Here is an 11,876-nt window from a genome sequence, read left to right as displayed (position 1 = left end):
AAAGGCTACGCGAATATTTTGCAGACCCTTAAAAGAACAGACGAGCTTTCCAGAAAGGAAGGGGAAACATGGCTGGTCAGGCACTGAGTGAGAGCGCGAGCCGGGGAGAGGACGGGTTCCAGAAGCACAGAGCTCAAGTGTCAGTGGCTTCGTGCGCACAGACAGAAGGAAAGGCCGCAGACCCACACGAGACGGACTTGGGTCCGACTCCTGCGGACAGCCAAGAAAAGTGAGCTTTCAAGGCTGGCATAAGTGTCTAACTTCTTACAGCCCGAAAACCCACGAGCCAGGACCTGGGACACACAGAGCAGACCAGGGACAGGAGCGCCGCCGGCTGCCTGGCCAAAGCAAACAAAACTGTCTCTCAAAGGACAGGCCCCTCGACCCAGTATCCAGAGAAGCCTCCCAAACACAGTGCTCACGAATGCGCGCTCATGGCGAAAACCGCAAAACCCACGAAAAACACCATCGTAAGAAACAGCACAAAGAGCCAACGAAAGCCAGAACAAAAGAAACCAAGTATCAATGGCACAATAGCAGTGGAGCTGTTTACTAGGTATAAAGAATTCAAAAAGAAATTACAAACACGATCAAGGACCTGCCGAGTGTTATAATGACCAGACGCTTCAAAGGGAACCGGCTAAGAACACAGAACACCAGAAACCACGACAGTCAGACTGTAAGCTCCAGGGCAGGCGACACGGGAAGAGGAGAAACGGCAGAGAGCGGAGCCAGAGAAAGGGCAGCGACCTCGGCGAGCTGGGCAGGAGGCGGCGCGGCGAGGCCGAGGCCGAGGCCGACACCAGCACCAGCACCAGGGCCGCAGGGGAGCATGCCGGACCCAGCGGGCCGCGTGGCTCTGCACTTGCCTGGGAGCCCTGGGGACAGTGGGGGCCGGCACAGCCCGGAGCTAGCATAGGCCCGGATGTTGGCCAGAGAGGGGGAGCCAGGGAGAGCGAGCTTCCTGCGAGGATGGGCATCAGCTCTCCCCAGGGAGTGACGGGGGTGCAGAGTCCGCAGCATGTCTTCGGCTGCATCAGCACACGACCGAGCCTCCATTTAACCTGCAGAGCCACCTGGGGTGAGCAGGGAAGGAATTTGTTTGGGGCGCAAGGCTAAGTGGTGCCAAAATGCTCAGTAACCAAGATTTTTAAACAGATTGCAATGCAAAATGTGTAAAAATCAAAACTACTGCGAAAATCCTGTCGTAGACAATATGTCAACATTTTAAATAAAGATGGGAGAGTAACAGTGCCACCCGGGACACAGGGAAGCCCGCGCGCGGCAGGATGAAGAGCAGCAGCAGCAGCGATCGGCCCACACACGGGGGCCGCCTGAGCGGACGGTGGTGCACGCTCACCACGCCCTGTTAAAACAGCTGGCCTCCCCACTAAACCGCACTGAAAAAAGCAAGCTCCATGCTTGTTCCTCGTTACAGCCACGGGGCTAGTGCCGCCCGGGGCCCCAGTGACCTCTCCGTGTGAACAGGAAAAGCGACTGACTCCTGGGGCTGAGCCGCAGCCCCGCGGGCCCGCAGAGAAGGCCCTCTGGCTTCCGGGAGCATTGCGAAGTCTACGCGGACACCGACGCCGGCACCGACACCAGCACCGACACCAGCACCAGCTCCTTGGGAGCAGTGCCCAGTTCTCGTCATGATGCTCAGCCTCAACAGCCACAACGTGAGCCACAACTGCAAACCCGTTCACGTTTTCCTGACACTTTTTACACACATCCAGAATATCTCAACAGTAACCTGTTGAGTTATTAAGGATTATTTGAAGATCATATATGTTAAGAAAATTCAGCACTTAACGAGAATGTTCTGAGGTTTCTAATCCAGTACCCCCAAAAGGGAAAAGTTCCTACCTGAGGTCACCAACATTGACCGTGGGGCCCTACTGCCTGTCGATGCTGTGCTCACGCTCCACCAGCAGGACCGAGTCACCGCAGCAGGGGACACAGCCCACAGAGCCTGGGAGACGCCCTGTCTGGCCTTTCTCAGAAAGTCCGCCCACCTCTGCTTTAGAGCATGAAAATAAGCAAAGCCAATCTTCTCCAGATCTTAAAAGACAAAGCTAGCATCTGGGTGGTAACTGTAATATGGGGCAAATTCCAGAAAATGGGTCCAGTTGAAATTCTCCAAGGACTGCCTTTAATTTTAAGGTGTCAAAGATGACTCACAATCGACAAACACCTTTAAATTTTCATATTTGGTCAAAATCAGCCCTTATTAAGAAGCTAAGATGGAACAAATGTCATTGCAATGACCATGTTGCCACGTGGACCCCAAGTCATCGCCAGGCTACATGTCCGCCGTCCCGCGAGGACTCAGCTATCGATAGACCCGAATGAATTTCCTATGCTACTCCCAGCATTTCTACTCCAACCAAAAGTGTTTTATAAGTAATAACATCAAGTCAAGAGAGGCTGCCCGTTCGTTTCGCTCTTCTCGTGCTGACATACTGGAAGCAAACGTCACTTCCAAACTCCAGAAGTTCTGGAGCCGGACACTCCCTACCAATGACCGAAAAGTGGACAGATCCTGCTTCTGACCATGGACCAAGGCAGAAGGTCCATTACAAATGGATCAGTGGGCTCCAAAAGGACAACTTCCCAGGCTCTGCAGTCTGAGAATTTGAGAGACATCTGACATCGATCATAAAAGGAATGAAAACAAGGTGAAAATAAAGGTCCTGGAGAGTCTGAAACACTACAAAAGCAGCACAAGCATCTCCCCTTCCATAAAAGGACGTTCCCTTCACTGAGACACCCCAGCCTGGGGCCAAACGGCTTCTCCAGGTGAGAAGCCAGAAAGCCCTGCTGACGGTCTGAGTCAGTACAAACAAAGGAGATGCAACTCAACTCCCTTACTCTTTGCCTTAAAAGAAATGACAACGAAGAATAAACACACCCAGTACTTCAAAACAAACCAGCAATAAAAAGAATAACAAGCATGATTGTGAAGTCCCCCCACACACCAGGAACAGAAACGGCAGATGCATCACCCGAAACGAGCTGAAATCTAAAGTAGCCGTTACGAGTCATTCTCAGGAACCAGGAGCAATGAAATCCTCACAGAAGACTACGCATGGCATGTCACGTGAGAGGAGCAGCTGGCAGACTTTTCAGACCAGAGGGCAGACAGAAGCTTGCAGCCAGAGGCCCACCCACTCTAAGGAGCAGAGCTGTAATTAACTACTTAACACGCAGGCCTTGGATTCCTGTCATGGCCCCGCCCGAGTCAGAACCTAAGACCCTGTGGTCTCCGCCCTATGTAACCCTAATCAAATGTCTACTGGTTAATCTTCATCGACTGTGTAACACTGAAGACACACGGGACGCAAAGAACAACTCATGCTCACCACTCTGCTTAAGAAAGAAAACCTCATCGCCAGAGTGAAGGCCCTTTGTGGACTCCATCTGGACACTCACTTCCAGGAGGTGAGACCCAGTATTCCCACAAACGTTTACAAGATCTGCACCGAACCTGACGTGTCTGTATCAGCGGCAACACACTGACTGTCACCTTCCACCCCACGGTGAGGCGTTTTCACTGCTGTGTCGCAGAGTATTAACTGAGCACAATCTCTTCTCCAGTAGGTAATTTCCCAGTGTGTACTATTACCAACACGGCTGCTATCACGTTTCTGTTCAAGTGTCCCGGCGATTGTGGTAAAACTTTCTCCAGAGTACACACGTGGAAGTGCATCACCTGTCCCAGGAATGAGCACATTCAACCTCAAGAGATACTGCCCACCTGGCTCCCTCCCCCTCCCACCAGAAGAGTGGGCAGGTGCAAGCTCTGCCTGGCCTCACGGCCTCTCCAAAACTCAGAACTGTCATGCTCTGTTTTTTTTTTCAGTGAGCTGGAATGAAAGGTACCTCATTATGGCTATAATTTGCATCACAATCGAGGTGGAGAACCCTTCCCACAATTAGGAAGTTTGCCAGTGAACTACTTGATCTTTTGTGAACAGCCTAATTAACTCTCTTGTCCACATGTGTATTTGCCTTTTTCTTACTGAAAGAGTCGAATGCAGATTTGGGTTTTTGTTGTTTTTTTTTTAATGTACATAGAATGATCAAACTAAATAGATAAGACTGAAACGCTAAAAACGCCTTTCGGAAGAATTAAGATTATAGTTACAGCACCAGCTACCAATTTATAACTCAGTACTGGACCAATTCAGTGGACGTTAAACATTTTGTGGCTGAAAGCTCTACTGCCTGCAAAATAACAGGCATGAGTTCCCAGACCCCGAGTGTTACAGATAAACATTTAGAAGCTTGGTCGACCTTTGTTAATATCTGGAAATGCTGACAACTCTAAACGAAGGAATTTGAACATTGTTTAAGATTTGTCCTCCAAAAGTACTTTCCTCTTTAAAATATTCAACTGTTAATCAACATCCTAGAGCTACGTCACAACGTCCTTAACGGTAACTTTCCTGCTGCCCAGGATTGCTAACGTTTTGATCGGAAACAATTTAGAAACCCAATCGCATTTGAAGATTTCTTTTGACTGGATTAAGCCACTCCTGTGAAGGTGTCAGGCCATGCAAATGCACAGTAACACTCGGTGTGAGTTCAACATACAAGGTATGACCACGACCCTGAAAATGAATATCTGCATCTCATTCGCTCATTTAGCAGCATTTACTGAGCACTTGAATAAAAAAAAAAAAAAAAAATCTTCCTAGAACCAGTAAGATTACACCAAGGTTGCAGGATGCGGGGTTAATACGCAAGTGGAATTTGAAATTATAAACACAATACTACTTACGTTAGCATCCAGAAAATGAGATACTTATATATAAATCTAACAAAACACATAAGACATTTGAGGAAAACTACAAGATTCTGATGAACAAGATCAAAGAACTAAATAAATGGAGAGCTGATTCCACGTTCACGGACAGAAGACTCAATATCGTTAAGATGTCAATTCCTCCTAATTTGATCTATAGATTCAGTGCAATCCCAATCAAAATGCCAGTAAGTCATTTTATGGATACTGACAAAATGATTCTAAAATTTATACGGAGAGGTGGACGACCCGGCATAGCCAACATGACACTGGACAAGACCAAAGCTGGAGAACTGAATCTGCCGACTTCAAGACTTACTCCAAAGCTACCGCCGTCGAGACAGCGCGGTGCTGGCAAAGAGCAGACCAACAGCTCCACAGAACAGCAGACCCAGAAATGCAGTGATGGATCTCTGAGGAAGGAGCAAAGGCCACAGAGGAGCAGAGATGGTCTCTAGCGGATGGTGCGAGCACACAAACCACGTGCAAAAAAATAAACCCAGACACAGCCCTTACACCCTTCACGGAAATTAACTTAAAATGGATCACAGACCTAAATGTAAAATGCAAAACTATAAAACCCCCGGAAGATAACAGGAGAAAACCTAGATGACCGTGGGTGTGACGATGCCTCTTTAGATACAACACCAAAGACGTGACCCACCAAAGAAAAAAAATCTTCATAAGCTGGACTTCATTAAAACTTAAAACTTCTCTGCTGCAAAAGACAACGTTGAAAGAAGATAAGCCACAGACTGAGAAAATATGTGCAAATGACATATACGATAAAGAGCCGTATCCAAAATCCACAAAGAACTTAGAACTCGACAATAAGCAACCAAGAAAAACAATTAAAAAATGGACCAGAGACCTTAACAGACACCTCATCAAAGAAGATGTACAGTTAACAAACAGGCACATGAAAAGATGCTCCACATCACGTCATGAGGAAATGAAAATGAAAGAGACGCCATCACGGCCTACTGGAACGGCCCCGACCGGAAGCGCTACCACCGCCAAATGCTGGCGAGGACGTGGAGCCGCACGACTCTCTCTCGTCACTGCTGAGGGACCGCAGCACGGCGCAGCCCTCTGGAAGACAGGCTAGAGGTTTCTTACAGGACCAAACGGACTCTGACACGTGACCCACATGACCCGGCAGTCATGCTCGCTGGTGTTCGCCGAAGGGGATGAAAACTCCTGTCCGCGGGAAGCACCTGCATGCGGTGTTCACGGGCAGCTTCATTCACGACCCCCAACCTGGAAGCGGCCAACACGCCCTTCGGTGGGTGAACGGGTTGACTGTTACATCCAGACAATGGAATGTCATTCAATGATAAAAAGAAATGCGCTACCAAACCATGAAAACATGTGGAGCCTTAAGAGCACGTTGCTAAGCGCACGAAGCCCCGCGGAGAAGGCTTCCAACTCTAGGACGTTCTGGAAAAGGCAGAACTATGGAGACAGTGAAAAGGCCAGTGGTGGCCAAGGACAGGGGAGAGAGGACCAGGAAGCACAAAGAGGATGTTTAAGGGAGGGACAATACTCTGCATGGTGTTGATGACAGACAGACGTCGTAACACATTTGTCCACGCACGCCCGGGGAACGCACAGCACCAAGCGCGACCCCGTACGTAAACTGCGGTCTTTGGGTGATTAGGACGTGGCAGTGGACGTTCATCCCTGGTTTAAGGAAAATGCCCCATTCTGCCAGGTGATGGTGGTAACGGGAGGCTGTGCACCTGTGGGCGATCTCTGCGTCTTCCTCTCGGCTTTTCGTGAAACCAAAAGTGCTCCAAAAAAACATGAAGTCTCTTAAAAATTCCCACCTCCGGGTCTGAGGCAGCACAATGCTGAAATGAGCAGCCTTTGATGGTGGAGGCGGCGGGAAAAGGATCCCGAGGAAAGGGGCGAGTTACAGTTAAGGTCTGGAGAGGCCACGAGGAAACGCAAGAAACGTCCTGGTTCCAGGGGAAGAAAGTGCACAACGGCACGCGTGCCGGCCGCCGGCGGCCAAAGGTCACAGAGGGAGAAGACCCGCTTCAGCCCGCGCAAGCTGACACTGCCAGGGGTTCGCGGCTAGGTCTGCACGTGGGTGCAGTGGCCGTGGGTGCGGTGGCCATGAGTGGGCGCGGTGGCCTCCGCCGAGAGAGTACGCAGAGTATGCAAGTCTCCCCGAGGGTGGTTCTCCACCCATCTTCAGACCAAGGACAAGAGCTCGGCAGGACACAAAGACAGGAGCTGCTGGAGGAGGGGTTGGCTGGCCCCCGCAAACACTGAAACCTCAGCATTCCAGGGCAAGGACTGAAAAGGGGAGCCCTGGGGGACCAACAAGTACCAAGGACACAGTGGAGAGTTAAAAGCTCCGAAAAATGACCCCACAAGGTTGTTATAAACTCCTGGCCTCATCGACTACACAGTCGTTGATCTGGTCATAAACTGCACACCCGAGACTCCCAGAGGCAAAACGTCAGCTGCCACCCGAGACACGGTGGCCACGGTGGCACGTGAGGGGCAGACCCAGTCGCACCGCGAGAGCTCTCTGAAAATGGAACTGACGTTGAAACTGCAATGCAGGGAAGGCTGCTCAGAACTTTCGACCCCCACCCGACCAGGCCGACTGCTCTGACAGAGCGTCGGCGTGCGGACAAGGCCCAGGGGCCTCACACGTAACACTGCAACGCCCGGGGATGCGAGCCAGAACGACCCGGCATGCGAAGAAAGAGGAGACTCACCAACGGACACGGGAAAAGACACCCGAGACGACCAAGGCCAAGATGACAGACGCTGGAGTATCTCACGAAGGCCTTAGAGGCCTTAGAGGCCACTACGAAAAATGCTCCAAGAAGCGGACACTGGAAACCAATGGTGGGCCACACGGACGACGACAGTGGCCCCCCGATTTCCTGCCCTACTCCCCGGGACTGGACACAGTCGCGCGCCCACTAAGTCACATGGCAGAGGGACTCTGCAGATGAAACTAGGCTTGCTAACCAGCTGATTCTGAGTCAATCACGGGAATCCGCCCAGCGCCGCCCAGCCACACCCGAGCCCAGCGAAAGCACTTTTCTCTGGCTGGTCGCAGCAGGGGGTCTGAGAGTCCCAAGCCTAAGAAGGGTTCTGTGAGCTATTGGGCATGAAGGTAAAGTGGGTATGTGACGAGGAACTCAGTCAGCCCCGGAAGCTGAAAGTGGTTCCCACCGACAGCCAGCAGGGAAACAGGGACCTCGATCCCACAAACACAAGGACCTGGCCGGTGCCAGCAACCTGACCGCACCTGGAAGCTACCTCTCACCCAGGGCCTCTAGAGACGAGCCCGCCCCAAACGACACCTGGGATGGTCCACGTGAGACTCTCCAGAGAGCCCGTCAAGCCCACTGCACTCTCGGCCGACAGACCGGTGAAGCAGGTGCTGTTTCAGCTACCATGTGAGTGGTGAGTCGTGACACAATAGTGAATGGACAGATTTCGGTCCCTGGAAGTGGGGTGCTGCCGTAACAAGGACTTAGGTTCATTGGGAGGTAATTAATACCGCCCTGAAGTGTCACATGACAGCACGTGGGAGTCACTGATTCCCCCCAGGTGAGGACATTCCTTTTGTTTATATTATTTTACTGAAACAGTAGTGAAGAGATAGTGAGTCCCTTAATTCCCCAAGAAATTTGTTCCTTCTATTTTTGTTATAACTTTTGCCCAATTAACTGCATTCACTTGAAAAAGCCGCCCGGGCAGCCGGGTCCGACTCTGCAAGCGAGCGGCAGCGTTTTACTGTCGTCCAGCGTACACTTTGAGCTTGGTGCACTGTCCAGGCTTCAGGTCCCCCAGCAGCTGCAGCATGGTGTCCAAAAGCACCCGGCTTGAGTTAACCAAGAACTCACGGCCACAGGCTATGGCAGCGACATCTGCAACAGAGAGACAAGGCAACATCAAAACCTCTGGAGCTAAAGGGTTTAGAAAAGTCTGTCCAAGACAGAGTACCCGTTGCTGCTTTTCTAACAGACCTAACGAAAACAATGAATGGTCAGCAAGGCGAAAAAATACAGTGTTATCCACAGAGCTGACGGCGCAGGGGGAGGAGCCGACAACCACAGCAGCCACTCTGACGGTGGGCGGTGTCTTCTGTGCTCGGCAGACACCTTGGCAGGGCGACAGGGCGCAGGGATCGAAAGGTATCTGCAGCCAGCCACAGGGCAGCGCGTGGACACCACACTCCCAAACACTGGAGTCACAGCCGTGGGCGGTCCGGGTCCAAACAGACAGGGGGCCGATACCTTCCTCTGAGACCAAGGACGTGAAAACCCCCTTTCAATTCTGGAAGTGAAACCCTAATGACTTGGACCCACCAGGCCCAACTGAAAGCATGAGGTCAAAAAGAATAGGAAAACTCACTCTGAAAAAAGCCTGCTTTCTAAATTGCCCATCCCGTTGTGGGCCAGCGAGTATGATGTCTCCTTGTGCCCGGCGCCCTGCAGAACCAGCATGGAGGCCAGAGCGAGCAGTTACATAGCTCCCCGCGGACGCCGCGGCAGCATGCTGGCTCTCAACAGACCCCGCCGCCTGTGACAACACATCAGTGCACGTCATAAGCTTGTCTGAGCTAGGTCTAATGACAAAGCATGACTCCAAGTGGCGACGGGGGACGAGGAGCAGGGCAGCAGCCCCTCGTCCTGACTGGACGGAAGCGTGTCAAGTACACGCTGTCAAGTCTGATGGCTGAATCCGGCAGACACCTTTACTAGTTTAAGGACGTTTTCTTCCACTTTTATTGTGCTCAGAAGCATCAAGAACGGAGGATGAACTCTACGGCTTACTTGCTCTTCCATAGCTGTCAGCTGACGGCAGAACAAAACGTCGCCGTGCTGCCAGATCGACTCTATAGGGTCAGACCGCGGACGCTTCTATGTTTGTTTACCTGGGCTGAGAAGGACCAAGTGGGGCGCATGAAAGTCTCCAGAACCTAACAGACTTGTTCCCATTTCCGCTGCTCTTTCCAGCATGTTCTGCCTCATAAATTGGTGCTGTGCTGTTTGGTACGTAATTCACAGTGGCTTCGACTTTACTTCGCTGGCACAAACTTAGTTTCTTTGCTCAATGAATTTGAACCCAATGACTTTATTTTCTAGCATATGACACACTCTAGTTTTCCTAAAGCAATTTTTGGAGGAGAATCAAAGCTTAACGCATTTGGCATCATTAACTCATAAAAGCCATTTTGAGGTAGTTTTTCAGGGGAAAACATTCTTCACATAACTACAGTCAAGCACATATTGGGACCCCCAAGGAAGCTATGAACTTTGGTGGCTAGTTTCCAGAGGTGACCTCCCAAGGAACCATGCCTCTGATGCAGACCCTGGGGTGTCCCCGCCCTGTGACACGTTTGACTAGCAGAAAGCAGCAGAACGGACACCGCATGACGTACCAGGCAAGCTAGGAAGCAGCCGACGGCTTCCACTTTGGTCTCCTTCCACTTGATCTAGGAGCTGAAGCCAGACAAGAACTCTGACCACCCTGAGGCTGTGTGACATAGAGGCCACAGAAAGAGCAAACGGTGCAGAAGCCCTGAGGCCACACGAGAAGAGGGAGAAAGGGCCCCGCTGGGCCATGTGAGTCCCGGTCCCTCGGCGATGTGACACACCCCAGTTGAGGGCTCAGATATGGCAGGGCAGCAGCAAACCACCCCTGCCAACTGGGGCAAACTGCGGATTCGTAATCAAGATAAGTGACTGCTACCGTTTAAGGACATCAAGTGTGGGGTGCTCAGTCACACAGCGATAGACATCAGGAACATCACTAACACGTCACTGAAGAAAAAGTTACAGACCAAAAATTATTATGATCATAGCAGGCAGTAATGCCCAACAAATTTACTGGTGAATGAAGTCCCATACCACGTATCTGGAATTATAATAGCAAATGCCAATTTTATATTTCAGTGAATATCAGTAACTAAAGAATAAACCATGAAATAAAATAAAGGTGGACAAATTCCTACGCAGGTAACTCCAGTATGTTTTTATCTGTCTGGGACACTTATGAGTCAACTCCAGGACTATAAAGGATTACTTGTTTATTTTCTGTTACAATGTAGTTATTTTTTCTAAATTCATTTTTCTTATAAGTTATCACAGTAATTATGTAATTTAAGCAATGAGACTCTGCTGTCAATTATGTATGCTAATAAAGATATAGAGTTGTGAAGTATTATGTCTGATATTTTTGTTTTCATTGTAATCATTTTGTTTCATTTTCAACAGAAATAGTAGTAGGGTACTAGCATAATGACAGACGCACAGATCAGTGGCAGAACTCAGATTCTAGAAACAGACCCTCACATTTATGATCAACTGATTTTCAACAAGGGTGTTAAGACAACTGAACAGAGAAAAGATAAGAGAATAATCTTTTCAACAAATAATGCCGGAACAACCAGATATTTACATGCAAAAAAAACAGCTGGACCCCTACACCTCACACCAAATACGAAAAGTAACTCAGAATGGATCAAAGGCCTAAATGTAAGGGCTAAACCTGTAAAACTCGTAGGAGAAAACATGGGAGGAAATCTTCGTAACCTTGGACGGTTATGCTTCCTTAGATATGACACCAAAAATACAAGCAACTGAAGAAAAAATATACTAGATATCATCAAAATTTTAAACTTTTGTGTTTCAAAGGATACTCTCAAGAAAGTAAAAAGAAAAGCGACAGAACGAGAGGAAGTTTTTGCAAATCGAAAATCTGATAAAGACTGGTATCTAGAATACACAAGGAACTCTTAAAACTCAATAGTAAGACGAATCGCTTAATTTTAAAATGAGCAAAGGACTTGAATAGACATCTCTCCAAAGAAGATACATAAATGACAATAAGCACAGGAAAATGCTCAACATCACGAACCGTCAGGCAAACGCGAATCAAAACCACAGCCGGCTATCACTTCACACCGACCTGGACAGCGATCATCAAAAAGGAACAGAGAAGTATTGGTGAGTACACGGAGAAGATGAAGCCTCACCTTCCGCTGATGGCCACAGCGGGAAGTGGCCCAGCAGCTCCTCTCACGGTAGCG

General features: G+C 49.6%; 1 protein-coding gene across 1 annotated transcript in view; it reads right to left on the bottom strand.

Annotated features, from left to right (window-relative positions):
- The window catches only part of HSF2BP (heat shock transcription factor 2 binding protein), a 127,479-nt gene that overhangs the window by 86,971 nt on the left and 28,632 nt on the right, over nt 1–11,876 (bottom strand). Inside the window, exon 5 of the mRNA XM_023523174.1 lies at nt 8,592–8,709. Within this exon, the coding sequence (XP_023378942.1) occupies nt 8,592–8,709 (118 nt within the window). The remainder of the gene's footprint in view (nt 1–8,591; nt 8,710–11,876) is intronic.

Source organism: Pteropus vampyrus, unplaced genomic scaffold (assembly GCF_000151845.1).
Source record: "Pteropus vampyrus isolate Shadow unplaced genomic scaffold, Pvam_2.0 Scaffold380, whole genome shotgun sequence".
Lineage (NCBI taxonomy): Eukaryota > Metazoa > Chordata > Mammalia > Chiroptera > Pteropodidae > Pteropus > Pteropus vampyrus.
This window is presented reverse-complemented; position numbering and strand designations above follow the sequence as displayed.